General features: G+C 63.9%; 1 protein-coding gene across 4 annotated transcripts in view; it reads right to left on the bottom strand.

Annotated features, from left to right (window-relative positions):
• The window catches only part of CAMSAP3 (calmodulin regulated spectrin associated protein family member 3), a 33,420-nt gene extending 20,504 nt beyond the window's left edge, over positions 1 to 12,916 (bottom strand). For all 4 annotated transcript variants that reach the window (XM_067544629.1, XM_067544631.1, XM_067544630.1 and 1 more), the window contains exon 1: positions 12,615 to 12,916. In XM_067544629.1, coding sequence (XP_067400730.1) covers positions 12,615 to 12,762 — 148 coding nt within the window. In that variant the 5' untranslated portion in view covers positions 12,763 to 12,916. The remainder of the gene's footprint in view (positions 1 to 12,614) is intronic.
• Positions 12,917 to 16,056: the final 3,140 nt, after the last annotated feature.

Below are 16,056 nucleotides of genomic sequence, written 5' to 3'. Positions count from 1 at the left end.
CCCCCCCATCCTTCCACAGCCCCACTGAGCCCCCCACTCACCCAGCCCCAAAAGTCCCCCAGTGCCACATTCCCCCCTCCCCCAATCGGAGAATCACAGGGGCTGGAAGCGACCTTGTGAGGTCATTAGCCCCATCCCCTCCCCGACGGGTGTTTGTCCGACCTGCTCTTAAAAGTCTCCAGTGCCGGAGATCCCACAGCCTGCCTGGGCAATTCATTCAGCGCTGAACTACCCGACAGGCCGGGTGATTTTCCTAGCGTCCAACCTAAATCGCCCTTGCTGCGGTTTAAGCCCATTGCTCCTTGTCCCGTCCTCCGAGGGTAACAAGACCAATTCTTCTCCCTCCTCCTTGTAACAAACTTTTATGCACTTGAAAATGTTGTCACACCCCCTCAGCCGTCTCTTCTCCTGACTTAACCCCCCGGCTTTTCAATCTTCCCTCCCAGCTCGTGTTTTCTGGACTGCTCTTCTCTGAGATTGTTCCAGTTTGTCCAGATCTCTCCTGAAATGTGGCGCCCAGACCTGGACACAACGCTCCAGCTGGGCCCTTGTCAGCACGGACCGAGCAGAAGAATTACTACTCGGGTCTTGCTTGCAACACTCCTGCTCACGCAGCCCAGAAGGAGGTTTGGTTTTTTTGCACCAGTGTTACAGGGTTGATTCACATTTAGCTTGTGATCCAGTATGGAAAACTCCCCCCTCCTCCCTTTCTGCAGGACAGCTTCCTGCACAGTCACTTCCCATTTTCCTGTGTGCAGCCGATTGTTCCTTCCTAAGTGGAGAACTTTGCATTTGTCCCTATTGAATTTCAGCCTAGTCACTTCAGCCCATTTCTCCAGTTTGTCCAGACCATTTTGAATTTTAATCCCATCCTCCAAAGCCCTCGCACCCCCTCCCGGCCTGGTATCGGCTGCAAAGGTCACAGGTGCCACTATCCAAATCATACTGAACTTCACCTGCCCCAGAAAGCATGCCCTCTGCTAAACCCCAGGCCCACTCCAAGCTCCCCAGGAAGCGCTCAGCACCCCCAGCCTGGGCGATGGGCTGGCTCGGGGCTCCCCACCGGGGGAAATGCCTCATCCAGCTTCTGCTCAGAGCCAGCCCAGCCTCAGCCCTCCCCCCGTGAGACAACGTCGGACCATGGAGCCCGACCCCCCCTCCAGGGCTGGGGACCAATGCGGGCAGGGAGACGGAGGTTCCCTGCCACACGGGGCAGCACCCCTCAGGGACAGAGGCTGTCAGCTCCCTCACACCCCCAGAGATAGCCCCGGCCCTTCCCATCCCCCAGAGCACGCAGTTCCTGGGGAAGCAGCATGCCAGGAACAGAACCCAGTTCCGCCCCCCCTGAGCCAGGAACTGAACCCAGGAGTCCAGGCTCCCTGTTCCTCCCCCAGGCCAGAACTGAACCCAGGATTCCCGGCTCCGAGCTACGTCCAGGGGGAAGCGGCCCCTGGATGGGCCATGCACAGAGGTCCTGGGAGATGCTTTGCCAAGTGCCAGCCAGCTGAACTCCTTGGGGATTCGCTATGAACCCCCTCATTCCCTCCCCACCACCGCTGCTGATGAATAGAGCCCCCACCCCACTCCTGCTGCCAAAGCAGCTGGGGGGCATGGAAACCCCTTTCCTCCCCCTCTTCCCCCCCGACCCAGGCAGGAGGAGGGATGCTGGAGAAGGAACTGGTTTCCCAACAGTCAGTGCGGGAGAAGGGGACCCCTGCCCCCCTGGGGCTGCACGGCAGCAGGCCTGGCCCCCCACCCTGATTCCCAGCCCCCAGACGGGAGCGGCCCCCCGCCCACGCTGCACCTGTACAGACACGTCCTGGCGTACGAGAGGCAAGGGCCGGCACATCTTCCCACGGGCCACAGCCCCGCTGCCTCCCTCCCCTAGCCTGCCAGGGCGTTGGGCGGAGGCAGGTGGAGCCGACGGGTTCCCAGGCATGGGGGGGAGGGGGCGTGCATCAGGATTGGGGGGGTCACAGCAGCTAGCATGAGAGCTGGGGAGGGGTGATCCCCGCCCCCTGCAGCCCCCCGGAGTGCACTTACACCCGAGCCGGCCCCTCCAGCACCAGGGAGCCCTCGGACTTGGGCTTCCTCTAAAACAGCAGCCAGGAGAGGCTGCAGAGAGCACAGCCCAGCCCCCCCTCATCCCCCAACACCCCCCGCACCCTGATCACCTCAGCTCACGCCAGGGTGGGGCTAGATCCCATGGGAGAGGCTGGCACAGCCCAGTTGCTGCACTGCAGAGTCCTGTTTTCATGCCCCCTCCAAGCCAGGACGCTCCCCCCACAGCCCTGGGGCAGAGGAGCTGCCATCCCAGCTGGAAGGGACCCATGTCCTGCCCGACCGCCAGCCACACGTCAGCAGCTCCCAGGGCTCTCCCAGCCCAGCCGCGCGTGGCTCCAGGCTGTTCCTGTCTCATCCAGGGGGGTTCAGCACAGCCCCCTGGCTGCCCGTGGCCCGGCGAGGGCCGTGTCCCATCAGAGCCACAGCCTGTGCTGGGACCACACCAGTGTGGCCTCCTGGCCTTGGAGCCGGGACAGAGGGTCCCAGCTGCAGCCCCTTGGTTCCCCGGCCCTGGGGGATCCCTGCACCGGCTCCTGGGAGCCCAGACCCCCCCAGCCTTCTCTGCCCCCTATTCTGATCCCCCGCCCAGCAGTACTGACAGGACCAGCCAGGGCTCAGAGCCACCCACCCGTGAGGCCCTCCCCAGCCCGTTGCTTCCTCCCCCCGCCCTCCCAACATCTCCAGACTCTCCGCATCTCGTCCCCTGCCCAAGCCCAGCACAGGGTAGGTTACAGCCAGCACCCCCCTTCCCCTCCAGGCCCTGCCTGCCCCGTTAGTCCCTGCAGTGCCAGCCCTGCCCATGCCCAGGCAGTTCACCCCATGCCGCAGCAGGGGAGGAGGGGGAAAATCACTAACCAGAGACCGCCTGATACACAAGACCTCCCATCGTAGCATCCCCCGCACTCCCCGGCATGGCCTCTGACCTCTCTCCACACACTGCCTCCACCCCGCAGACTGGGGGAGGTTCAAATCCACCCCCTGCCCTGCCAGAATGGGCCCCTGCCCAACTATGGGAGAGTCCCTGCTTGCAGTGCGGGGACTAGGACATCGCTGGGATGCTCCAGCCCTCCCACTGCCCGCATGCTGCCAGCCCAACCACTGCCCCTGTCAGCGCAAGAGGGGCTCCACCAAGGCTGAGACAGGCTCACCTGGACTGATGGAACCTGGGGCACAGATGGGGAGGTCACAGTGCCAGCCCCCTGCCACAGCCAGCCCCGGGGAGAGGGGCTCACAGCTGGGTGCAAACACACCAGGCCCACATTGGGGGGGGAATGGGACTGATCAATAATCCAGCTGGAGCCACAGCTCCCCCCAGCATCAGCAGGTTGTTCTCAGCAGGGCAGCCCGGGAGTCAGGACACCTGGGCTCTGTCCTCAGCTCTGGGAGGGACGTGGGATCTGGTAGGTTACAGCTGGGGTGTGTGTGTGTGTGTGTGTGTGTGTGTGTGCGCGTGCGTGCGCATCTGGGAGTCAGGACACCTGGGTTCTGTCCTTGGCTCTGCCCCACTCACTCCTAGACCTCACTAATGACCCCTACATTTATGTCCAAGGTGGCGGGGGGGGGGGCGCAGGGTACACAGTCTCCTACAGTCCTTCTCCCCCCTCCACCACAAGGGGCTGGATGAGATCAACCCTCCTGAGGCTGTTTTCTATGCAGAAAGGACGTGAAACACAAGCTGTGCGTCAGCACACACACACACGCGGGATGGGGGGGCAGGACATTCCTGAGCAGGGAGAATGCCTCCCCCCCCCCCACCACCAGGCAACAGGTGGAGCAGCCCACACGGCTGAGTCAGCATCACCTGACGGCAGAGTCCCTGCTGCGCATGGGACTGGCGGCTCCAGCGTGGAGACACCACACCCCCCATGGCACTGGGCCCACAACACCCGCCTGCCCCTCCAGCACCCAACGCTGGGAACAGGCAGATCCCAGGATGGGGTGGGGGCAAATGCGGGTGCGAACACCCCAGCCCCCCAGGCGTAGTTACGTGATCCTGGCTTAGCACAACGGGACACAGCCCCACTACACATCACACACCCCACAGCGGTCTCTGCCGCACAGCGAAGGAGCTGGGTGTCTGGGCTTAGGGGAGGAAGCAGCCCAGGGCTGGGACAGCGGGGGGTTGTGGGGCTCAGACACTGGTTCCCAAGGAGCCCCTGATGTCTGTGCAGTGCAGGGAGAACAGGCCTGGGACAAAGGGAAAGAGCCCAGGAATCAACACAAAGGGTCTGCGTGACACAGCTGGGGGCTGGCATGCATAGCCCTGCTCCTCCCCCTCTGTGGTGCTGCCCTCTCGCTGGCTGTGGGGCTCAGATACCAGCCCCCAAGGGAGCAGCATGGAGCTGCCAACAGCAGCAGAGAAACAAGGATCCAATCCCCCCAGGAGCCCTCCCCTGCCCCCTTCCTCCCCTAGACATCTGTGCAGCTGCCACATCCCACCCCAGAGGTGGCTGCCTCCCTGCGCTGGGAGCTGCATGCGGGTGCTACCAGCACCGGCGACATGAGCCGGCAAGCTAATCCCACCCCGCTGCCTGAGCCGCTTATCTGGGCAAGGCCGTGAGGAGAACGCAGCAATGCTGGGCGGGCGCCAGGCCTCCCTCACCCCGGAGCCTGCCCAGCTGTATCTCAGATGCGCACAGCTGGGAGACAGCCCCGGCCGCAGAGGCAGGAGGCCCAGCCTGCCAGGCGTGCAGATGGGAGCCAAGAACATGCGGCTGCCTAGAGGGGGGAGTCAGGGGAACAGGGCCTAGCACTGCCCACGCCCCCCAGAGGGTACTCCCCACCCCCAAGCTCCCCCCCTGCTTCACGAGCACTGGAGTGGGCAGACCTGCTCTGAGCACCTGGGTAACAGCCCTGCCCCGGCGCACAGGGACCCAGGGAGGGAATCCCGGGGCAGGGGGGCAGTGAGCAGTCTCCAAGCCCCCAGGATCTCTCAGTCATCAACCCACAGCACACTGGCCTCATCTGCAGAGCTCTCCGGGTGGGCCGGGTTGGGCCAGGCTGTAATGGGGGTTGGGACCAGGGCACGGTGCCACCCAGCCTCCTGCAGACCGTGAGGCAGGGACACGGCCCTCAGTGTGCAGCTGGGAGCCAGCGTGGGGGGGATCCATGCAGAGCCCCCACCGCTGGAGCAGACCGATGGGCTCCAAGGCCAGTAGGAACCACTGGGATCATCTAGTCCGACCTGGACAGCACAGGCCGCCGGACCGCCTAGTTCATCCCCCTCCAGCGACAGAGAACCAGCCGCCCTGGGGAGCCGTCCCCACGGTCAGCTGCCCTCCCCAGTGAAAACAGGCACCCTATTTCCAGGCTGAATTTGTCCAGCTGCAGCCTGGGTCAGGTGGGACCTTTGTGTGCGGGATGGACGAGCCCCGCAGCCAACAGCTGGTCCCCGCCTCGGCACTGGAATCTAGTCACCCTTTAACCTTCCTGTTACGCTAAACAGATCGAGCTCCTCAAGTCTGTCAACACAGGGAACCCCCGGGGCCCCACACTCACACGGGCAGTCACCCCGGGACAGCAGGCCCTGGCACACGCAGGCACCCACAGGCCTACCCCCCCCCACCCCCACTCCTAGCTGCCAAAGCGCTGGCCCTGCAGCCACCACCGCAGCGTAGCCAGCTCACCCGGCTGCCCACGCCACCCTGCACGCGCCCTCCCAGCAACCCGGGGTCAGCCCCCTCGCCACGTCCTGTTCTGCCCTCTGCCAGGAGATGGCAGCCCGTGTGCCTGCCCTGGAGGGGCCAATGCCTTGCAAGGAGCCAGGCCCAAAGAAAGGCCCTGATCCTGGGGGATTCCTGACCCACACAATCAAGGCCCCGGGACGGGTGCAGACCGCCCTGTGTCCCACGCCCAGCTGCTGCCCCAGTCACCCATAGGCCATGCCAGGGGCAGGGAGACTCAGGCGGCACCTGCACCCAGGACACGCCGTGAGCGTCATGGTGGGAACACTTGTGCACTCGTCCAATGGGAATGCTACCGTGTGACTTTCCCGACCAATCAGCAACACCGCTCCAGCAGCCCCCTGCCCAGCCAGGGCCCCCCCAAACGCGGGCATCGAGTGGACTGGCTGGAAACATGGCACGTCCTGGGATGGGCACAGCATGGCTTCCATGCCCCGGCCAGCTGGGAAAGCAGCAGCCTCCTGCAGGACCCCAGCAGCCCCTTCCACCCCCTACCCCACCGCACCCACCATCACCAGGCCAGACCCCGGGGGGGGAGGGGGGAATGGGGAGGATGGTTACTGACTGGGAGACAAGCACAGAAGGGGTGGTTAGATACAGGCCTGACTCCCAGCCCCCGGCTCTAACCCGCTAGACAGTGCCCTGCCCCCACCACACCAGCCAGAACGCTTGCCCGTGACATGCCAGCGTCCCGCCCCGCAGGAGGCACGTGCAGGCGCCTGGGAAGTCACGGCACGAGGGGCCTGCACATGGTGGGAGACACCCAGCTGCTTGGCAGGAGCCAGGCCTGAAACTCAGCTCCAAGGCAAGGCACGGGCCCCAGAGACAACTGGTCCCAACGGGCCCTGCCGCCCGATGGCTCGGGGACAGGGGCAGGGTGGGGGGGGGGGCGGGACCCAGGGAGGAAAGGGTGTGCGCTGGCACAGCACAGACATGGGCCTTGGAGAAAGGGCCCCCCCTACCCCCCCACCAAGCTGGGCCTGCTCACAGCCGGGCGCCCAGGCTGTGCTAGGAGTGGGGGCAGCAGCTGGGCACCAAGAAGTGGAGGTGGCCCCTGCAAACAGGAGGTGTGGGCAGCCAGAGGCAGAGGGCGCGGTGGGTGCGGAGGCCCGGGGTTAAGGCTGTGCCAGGCGCTGGCTGAGAGCTGCCGCACGCAGCTGGGCAGCCAGGATTAGAGAAAAATAGCAGAGTGGCCCTCCCCGCCCCCACCCACCCACCACGTGGTCACTGCCAAGGGGCCAGCACCCCTGTAACCCTTGAGACCCCGACTCCAGAGAGCTGGCAGCCTGGGGCAGGGGACTGCTGGGGGGGAAAGGCTGACAGGGCCTGTCTACACTAGGCAAGTAGAAGCTGCAACAAGCCACGCCCTGCAGTGCCGGCACCGCTGCCCCCAGTGGGAGACCCCGACTGGCTCCAACACCCGAGGTGGGACCAGAACCTCCACGCTAGAGAAGGACAGCGCTCCCCATTGGGGAGGTACCCTGAAGCCCCTGTTCCCCATAGGGAGAATGCAGCATTGCCAGGGCACTGGGCATCACAAGGGAAGCGCCATTCCCCACGAAGAGCCATCAGGATCCGCTAGTCTGACCTCCTGGAGGGCACAGAGCAGCCCCGAGATCATTCCCAGGGCAGAGCTTTTAGAAAACCCTCCAAACATCACCGAAACGCGGTCAGTGCTGGGGAAGCCACCACAACCCTTGGTAAATCTTCCAGTGGTTAATTATTCTCCCCATTAAAAATGCAGGCCTTCTCCCCGCTCTGGATTTGTCTAGCTTCAACTTCCAGCCAGGGGCTCACGTTAGACTGCGTCTGCGGCACTGAAGAGCCCAGCACTGGACAGTTACGCCTGGGTAGGTCCTTCTAAGCTTGAAATCAAACCACCCCGTGACCGTCTCTTAGCTAAGCTAAACAGCCTGAGCAATGGGAGTCTATGCTGGAGTTGTTCTCCGACCCCTCTCCCATTCATCAACAGCCTCCCTCATCGGGGGCACCAGACCTGGGCCCAGGAATCCAGAAGCCATCGCCCCAGTGCCAAACGCAGAGGTAAAATAACCTCCCTGCGTCCCAGGGTCACGTCAGCCTTTCTGGCCGCAGCATGGCAGGGGGGGCTCACGTCGAGCTGATGATCTCCCCCGATCCCCAGGCATCGCTTCCCAGGACAGAGTCCCCCCTGCCGTGCGTCTGGCCTACGGTCTTTGTCCCCAGAGGTACGCGTCCACAGCCGGCCAGACGAAAAGGCAGCGTGTTTGCGTGCGCCCCATTCACCCAGCGATCCAGGCGGCTCAATCACTGACCTGTCTTCATTGATGAGGAGCAGCCACTCCTGGGGGGGGGGGGGGGGGGGGGGGGGGGGGGGAATACAGAGGCTCCCTCCCTCCCCTCCCCCAGGCTGGGCAAGGCACACAGGGGCAGAGGGTGCTCTCCCCCCCCCCCCCAGGCCCTTGCCATGCTGTCCCTTTGCCCTGAGAAGATACCCAGAAGCCCCTGCTTCCACCCCCAGAAGGAGCCAGACAACTTGGGGGAGGGGGATGTGGGTTACGGGGCACCCACCTCCACCTGGACTGGCTCATACCACAACCCCCCGGCCCCCCTCACCCCCTCCCTCCAGCAGGTGCCAGAGCCCCCCTCCCCCCAGGCACAGCTGTCTAGGGGAGGCTCAGCGGGAAGCTGCTCTTCCACCCGCCGCCCCACAGACAGCATGGCGGGGGGGACACAGCCAGATTAGCCGGTCCAAGGGTCGGTGCGATCCGGGTGCGGGACACGCGCACATAGCCAGGCATCTCGCCCTGGCTCTCCCTGGCATGGATCACAGCGGGACCGGCGCGCTTCCCTTCCCAGCTCCCACCGCAGGAATTCAGCAGCCAGGAGTCCCCGCCCCAGCCCAGATCACCAGGTTTGAACATGGCCGTGGAGCAGCTGGGCCAGGATCCTGTCAGGACTCGTCCGGGGCTGGCGCTGCTGCCGGTGTTGACATCAACACGCCAAGGAACCGTGTCCCAGGCCTGGCCCCCGCAGGCCTCAGTTAAGTGTGGCCAAATAAGACAGCGGCGAGAACAGTTTTGGCCTATGGGGCACAGTGGGGTCTGGTGGCGACAGCTCTACGTTGGGAGTCAGGATTGCTGGGTTCAATTCCCGGCTCTGCTACTGACCTGCCGTGGGGCTGCCCCTCCGTGCCTCAGTTTCCCCTCTACACTTTACTTACTGGGAGCTCTTTGAGGCACAGACTGTCTCTTATTAGGTGTCCATGCAGCACGGGGCACAACAGGGTCCCTTAATCTCAGCAGGGGGAGACCACTCAATAGCCAGCACAACAGCTCCCCCCCCCCCCCCAGGCAGAACCTGCAGGCACCCGTCAGACACCAACACCCCGCTCCACTGGTCTGTAGTGCTGAACTCCACAGCCAGCCCAAAACCCACCCAGGCTTCAGCGCTGGAATACGGACCGGGGGGGTGGGGGAAGACAGCACACCGAGCGGGCACCATCTGGGTTCCCCAGCTCAGGGCAGCGGGGCTGCCAGCAGGTGTCTGGCATTGCCCAGAGCGAAGATAAGCACGCAGTTCCCAGCAGCGCCTGGACTCTGAACCTGGCACTGCCCCGCCAGGGCCACCCTGGCCTGGGTCCAAAACTGATGACGCAGGCTCCTGCCTGGGCTGTTTGTGTGTGACACAGAAGGGCAGGGACAGGGGGAACCTGTTCTCAGCTGGACCCCCTCCCTCCATGCACAAACCAGACTGGCCAACCCTGCAGCCTGCCCTGACCCCACTGTCAGCAACCCCGGAACACCCAGCTAGGGCAGGACCTGCCCGTCACTTCCTCTGAGCTGCCGAACCTCACCCCAGAGTCAGCTGCATCCTAGCAGCAAGTGTGCAACTCCTGTACAGCGGCCACAGAGCCGCTAGCTCCTCCTTCTCCCATGGCCTTGGCAATGCTCCCCCCTGCCCCCTCGCCACAGGGCAGAGCCCACGCAGAGCACCAGCCCACGCAGAGCACCAGCCCTCCTCCAGAAGCATTTGCCTGGGCTACAGCCCAGCCACCAGGCCCTCCCACATCACTTCCAGGTCAGCTGTCTCCGCCAAACGCCCTCCTCCAACCAGCCCACTGCTTAGTAATTGGGGCTTCCCGCCCCCGGGACTGGGCTGCGTCTGCGACACACAACACCCAGCTGCTAGCACGCACCCCAGCCCCAACGGGGGTGCACTGCTCCCGGCCAGCCTCCCTCCCCCCCTGACTCCTACCACCCCTCCCCCTCCCAGCCACACAGCACTAGGAGGGGAAAGGATCTCCTCCCCCAGGCAGACAGGGTGTAGAGGGGGCTTGGGGGCCCTACCCCCTCCCCAGCCTGCTTGCAGGAGAGCTGCTCCCCGCCAGCCATCTGGGGAGGATCAGAGGCCAGGCAGGGACAGAAGAGCCCCATGGCTGACTGGGGACCAAGGATGTAGGGAGCGCAGGGGAATGGGCAGGGGAGAAGACACCGTTCTGGGGGGCTGCAGGAACAGAGAGCCCCGAATGGGAAGGTTCAGTCGCGCCTCCCCATCGCCACCCAGCGTTGATCCCCGGGGCCTCCTAGGACATCAGGTCAGACTGAGCTGGGTGCGGGACCCTACATGGAGGGAGGGAGGGGGATCCTAGTGGGCAACTGAGCCCAGTCCCGTGGTCAGGCCTAGGGCCTCCCCACAGGCCTGGGGGCAGCATGTTGCCCTGCCAAAGGGGCCCGGGGGAGGTGGTGCTGGGTAAGGCCAGGGGAAGCCCAAACACTCTGGATCCAGGATATAGGTGCCTCCCCTTCCCCGGCACACGAGGCCTAACCCCACTGACGGGGCAAGACAATTCGGGTTCCCCGTGAAGCTCCCGCACAGAAGGACCCTTTCTTGTCCCAGATTCAGTCTCTGGGACCCCCAGGCAACGTTTGCAGTCACTCCTCGCTCAGAGGGCCTGGCCAGCCCTGGCTTCCTGGAGCCACACGTCCCAGGGCAGGTGCCACCTCTAGCCGGGTGCCCTGGAAGGCAGGGCAAGCCAACTGCCTCCCCGTGGGGCCGCATCAGCGGCGAGGACAGGCCAGCAGGAGCCCCACTGCCGGAGGCTAATTCCCCCTGCACTGGGCTTGTCCAGCACCAGCATCAACACACAGCCGTGGTCTGACAGCCACACCTGCCAAAGCCACCGGACACAGCCAGTGTCACGGCCTGGCAGGGCGGGGCACAGCGCCAGCCAGCCACCCGCTGCCCTGGCCACAGCCTGGCGCGTGGCGGCAGCAAGCAGAGGGTTAAAGCAGTGTGATCTCACCTAGCCACACGTCACCACGGCTCCCACCACCCAGGCCCTGCGCCCAACCGACCGACCGCAACAAAAGCACCGGCCTCGCCAGCAGCCCGTCATCAGGCAGACAATGCAGAGGGGCTGCAGACTATGGCGCTGGGGGCATGAGGCACGGCAGCCCCCCCCGGCCTCCCCAAGATCACACACAAACACGGCCCTCAATCAAAACCCTTCGCCCGCCGGGGCTGGGGAGAGCGAGACACCTGCCCACCCGGGGCCGCAGGAAGAGCCAGCCAGGGGCAGCCGAAAGAAGAGACAAATACATGGAGATTAAATCCCAGCCCTTCTGCATCCTCCCCTGCCTCCAATCACAGAGCAGGCCTGGGAACAGATTGCAGACAGGGCTGGGGGGGGGGGGTGGAAAACGGACCAGCACGCATAACCCTCCCCCCACTCCCAGAGTCCCCATTTTCCTGCCTATTCAGGCAGCCCTTTCATGGGTCACCGCTGGGGTGGGCATGCACGGGTGGGGGAGTTGCACTGCAGGTGACAGACCCACACTTCCCCCCCCACACACACACACACACACACAGAGCACCCCGTCCCACCAGGGCCAGAAAAAGCCTCTCTGAGCACGGAGATGGAGGGTAAAAACCCCAGCCTATTGTTCGGGCTGGGCGTTTACGGAGCCAGCCAGATGCCAGGCAAGACGGCAGGAGCTCAGGGAAACAAGGGCCCTGCCAGGGAGCGGCATGGCAGGGTTATGGCATGGGGGAGGGATCCCTTCCCCCCCCCCCCAGCTCAGAGCAGGCAGGCCTGTGGAGCTGGGGGGTTCCTCTGTTCCCTTCCCCCCTCCCTCCAGCACCAAGTGACCCTGTCACCACCCCCCCCTGCAGCGTCTAAGGGCTCCCCCACCACAGAAGGATCAGGAATGGGGGGCAGAGACGGTCTCCCCCACCCCACAAGGGACCCACCCCCCTGAAAACAGCCTGGAGGCCTTGGTGAGTAGCAGGGCTTGTGATTAAATTCCCCCCAAAGCCAAACCCAGACAGAAAGGGGGGGGTCAATGCCCCCCAGGTATCCCCAAACCAGCCACCTGCATTCGCACAGAGGCGGCCAGGGGACAAGGAAGAGGAAATTCCCCACAACCCGAGTCTCCACCCCCACGTACTCTGGATTCTCGTCCCTTCCCCCCACCCCTGCAGCCACACTTCGGACTACCCCTCGCTGCCCCGCACCCCGTAATCCAGATTGTCCATCTGCCCCCATCCGCCCTGGAATCAGGGCCTCTCTGGCCTCGACCTGCCGCCCCCACCCCATATAATCTAGACTCCCTCTTCTCCCTGCCCCCCATAGCCGGGGCTTCCCCCTCCCAGGCCTCCGCAGCTTTCAGAGGCCTCCCCCCACCCCCGCTAATCCGGATCCCCCCTCGCTAGATCCCCAGGCCCCCCTGCCGCCACCTGCCCCCCAGCCCCGCTAATCCAGATCCCCTCCCCCCGCTAATCCGGATCCCCCTCTTCTTCCCAGCTGCCCCCCGTGTACCTGCCCTCTCCGCCCCCCAGCACAGCCCCCGCTACCCCGCCCCCCGTGCCCGGCCCCCCGGTCGGTACCTGCGCCCCCGTAGCCCTTGGCCAGCACCCAGGCCAGGCTGGCGGCGCTGCGCGCCCGGGGAAAGTCGCACTGATCCAGGGGCTTGATCTCGGGCACCAGGAAGCTTTTCCTCATCGCCGCGGCGGCAGCGGGGGCGGCGGCCACCATGGCCCGGCCCGGCCCGGCTCAGCGGCCCGGCTGCACGGCGAAGGGGGCCGGCGCCCCGCCCGCTGCTGATGGGGAGGCGGCCGGCGGCGAGCGCATCCCCGGCGCGTCTCCTCCTGCGAGTCCGGCCCCGGCCCGGCCGCGGCGGCTCCCAGGTGCCTGCCCAGCCCAGCGCCCGCCCCCCATGTGATCCCGGCGGCTGTCAGTCAGCGCGGGGGGCGGGGCTCCCGGCCAGGTAATTGCCCTAGGCAGGGGCAAAAGCGGGGGGGGGTTAGTTCCTCCGCGGAGCGTGGGGCTCCCCCCCCCGCACCCATCGCCTGGAGCCAGCACCTGCCCGCACGGAGGAGAAGGGTGGGAGCCAGCCGGGGGGCTCTGCAGGCCCATCAGCCCCCCCCCAGCAATGGGGGGCTCTGCAGGCCCATCCCCCAGCAAGGGGGGCTCCGTAGACCCATCAGCCCCCACGTCCCCCCCCCCCCCCACCACACACACAGGCAGGGAGATGGTACACCCTCCCCCACCCCGACTGCTGCTGTCTGGGCTGCACATGTCGGGAGGCGAAAGCCACTTCATTCTGCTGGGAAGAGACACAAAGGGACTGCGGGTGGGGAACAGCTCCAAGGCACTGCGGCCTCCGGCTGGGCTGGCCCCTCTGTGGTGTGTGTGGGTGTGTGTGTGAGAGAGAGACTGAGAGATTCCCCGCATTTCCCCCTGCCCCATGTATGACAGAGAGATCTCCCCCCACCTGTGTGTGGAGATCCCTCTGCCCTTCCACACAGCTGTGTAATCCCCCTGTGTTTCCCCCAGTATATGTGCATGAGAGATCCCCCATCCCCCATGTGTCTGAGAATGAGATCCCCTGCACTGCCACACACACTGTGTGTGAGAGATCCCCCTACACTCCCGTGTGTGTGCGAGAGAGATCCCCCTACTGTCCCTGTGTGCGGGTGAAAGATCCCCCTACACTCCCCCATGTGTGTGCAAGAGAGATCCCCCTATGCTCCCCCATGTGTGTGTGCATGAGAGAGATCCCCCTACACTCCCCTGTGTGCATGTGAGAGAGATCCCCCACTGTCCCCCATGTGCATGTGAGAGACACCCCTACACTCCCTTGTGTGTGTGAGACACCCCTATACTCACTCCATCACTACGTGTGTATTTCGGGGTGTCACACTCAGCCCTGCCTGCCCACCAGTCCCGCCAGCCCCAGACAGTTACATGAAGCCCGTGTGTTACATGAAGCAGCCAGCCAGTGTCTGCAGGGCCTGGGGCCTTGTGACTTTTCTCGAAATACGCCCCATGCAAAATAGGTGAGCTGCCCTGCAGGGAGCTGTGTGCCAGCTCCCTTCCACCACCGCCAAAATCCAGTGCCAGGGCCCCTCCCCTGACCACCATTTTTTCCATGATGTCCAGCAAGGTGAAAACCTGCAGGCCTTTTAAATGCCCCCGTTCCACAATAACGCAGCACCCCATGCGGCAGGGGGTGCTGAACCTGTGTCTCCAGCAGTCCAGGGTCCTGCCTTTAGCACAGCCTCTCTGCACAGGGCACGAGGAGGGGCTGCAGATGCAAGCATTTCTTTGCCTGGAATTGCGTGTCAGGCTTGGCTTCCCCACTTGCCACATCCATCACTCATTTTATTTCTTTCTTCAGACATTCTGTCCTACCCGCCCTGTGCCCATGCTGTGACGTTGGTGGCTGCGCGAGGTGCTGCAGAACAGACACATGCGTACAACTAAAATAACTCTCCAGTATTATGAAAAAAAATTCAAGTGGAACACAGGCATCCTGGTGCCCTCTCGCTGCTCTAACTCCTGGACCCTTACAAAGCTGGGACTAAACTGCAGAGGTCCTGATTCCCAGCCCCCTGCTCTAACTATTAGACCCCACTCCCCTCACAGAACCATGGATAGAACCCAGGAGAGCTGATGCCCAGCCCCCTGCTCTAACCACTAGACCCCACTCCCCTCCCAGAGCTGGGAATAGAAGCCATGGGTTCTGGCTCCCAGTAATCTCATGCTAACACACCAGACCCCAGTCCCCTCCCAGATCTCAGGAGTCTTGTGACCCAGCCCCCACATCCCATCCACACCCCTCCCCATCCATGTAGTTATAATCCCTTTCAGGGGCCCAATCCTGCACTCCTGAACTAAGGGGAGTCAGAGCAGGCTCTCCACAGAGGGTCCATCATCAAAGCATCAGTGGCCTGATCCAGCAAACACCCCCTCCCCCAAGCAACAACCCTGCTGTCTGCAATGGGCAAGCAGCTTGACCTGGGTCATCTGTGGGCGTTGACAGGATCAAGTCTGCTCGCATGCTGCCTTTGCTCCCCTGTGGAAAACAAAACAAAATAAAAGCTGGGAACTGGGGTGGGGCAGCCTCAGGGCCACCAATCAGTGCCTGGGAATGGGAGAGCGCCCAAAGCGAGGGCTTAGTCCGCATCCATCAAGCACTTCCCACAGCCACCGCCTCCCCGCTGCATTACCACATACACGGCAGCCTCCAACGGGGAAAGGCCTGACCTGCTTGCGGGGGCAGTTACACCAGCGCCCATGTGGACGTGCTTAATCCAGATTGGTCTAGCCCAGTGGTTCCCATCCTTTTTGGCTCGAGGGCCACAAATATCATTTCTACAACCCTGAAGGGCCACCAGCCGATCCACTCGCACAGACTGTCTTGATGTGCACACCATGACGGACTACAGAGCCCGACATATTTAAAGTCAACACTTTGATGCTCATGGTTACCCTCACTATTTTACACCTACAAATTACTCACACGTATGTCTCACACTCAGACAGAGCCCTAGTGTAGATGAGGGACTGTCACTAGTTCTGGCACAGGCCAAACCGGAAGGCACTGATTTTTAGAGCCCTGCCCCTCCTCAAGCATGGTAGGTCCTGGCTGCTCCACTAGCAGCGCCCCCGCCCCAGTGCAGACGGAAGGAGCTGAGCGAGGAGGCTGCCTCCTTGCTGATCTCCCGTCCCCCTGGCTGCAGCAGGGAAACTGCACGTCCTGTAGCCCCGTGCGCTTCTCCTGGGTCCCTAGGCCGGGGCTCCCTTCTGCAGCCAGGGGGACGGGAGATCAGTGCTCGCCTCCCTCTGGCTCCAGCAGGGACCCCAGCGTCTATGGACCCAGGAGGAGCGCTTTGTCATGCTCCCTGCTGCAGCCATGGGGAGGGAAGTGCTGATCTCCCGTCCCTTTGGCTGCAGTAAGGAGCCTGCATTGGTCTTGTGGCCCCACAGCAACGCACCCCACCTGGGTCCCTAGGTGGCGGCTCGCTGTGCAGCGGCGGGCCCCTT

Source organism: Emydura macquarii, unplaced genomic scaffold, assembly GCF_026122565.2.
Source record: "Emydura macquarii macquarii isolate MOO-44397 ecotype Brisbane River unplaced genomic scaffold, CSIRO-AGI_Emac_v2 contig_1002, whole genome shotgun sequence".
NCBI classification, from domain to species: domain Eukaryota; kingdom Metazoa; phylum Chordata; order Testudines; family Chelidae; genus Emydura; species Emydura macquarii.
Note: the sequence above shows the minus strand (reverse complement) of the source record. Positions and strands in the feature narration are given on the sequence as shown.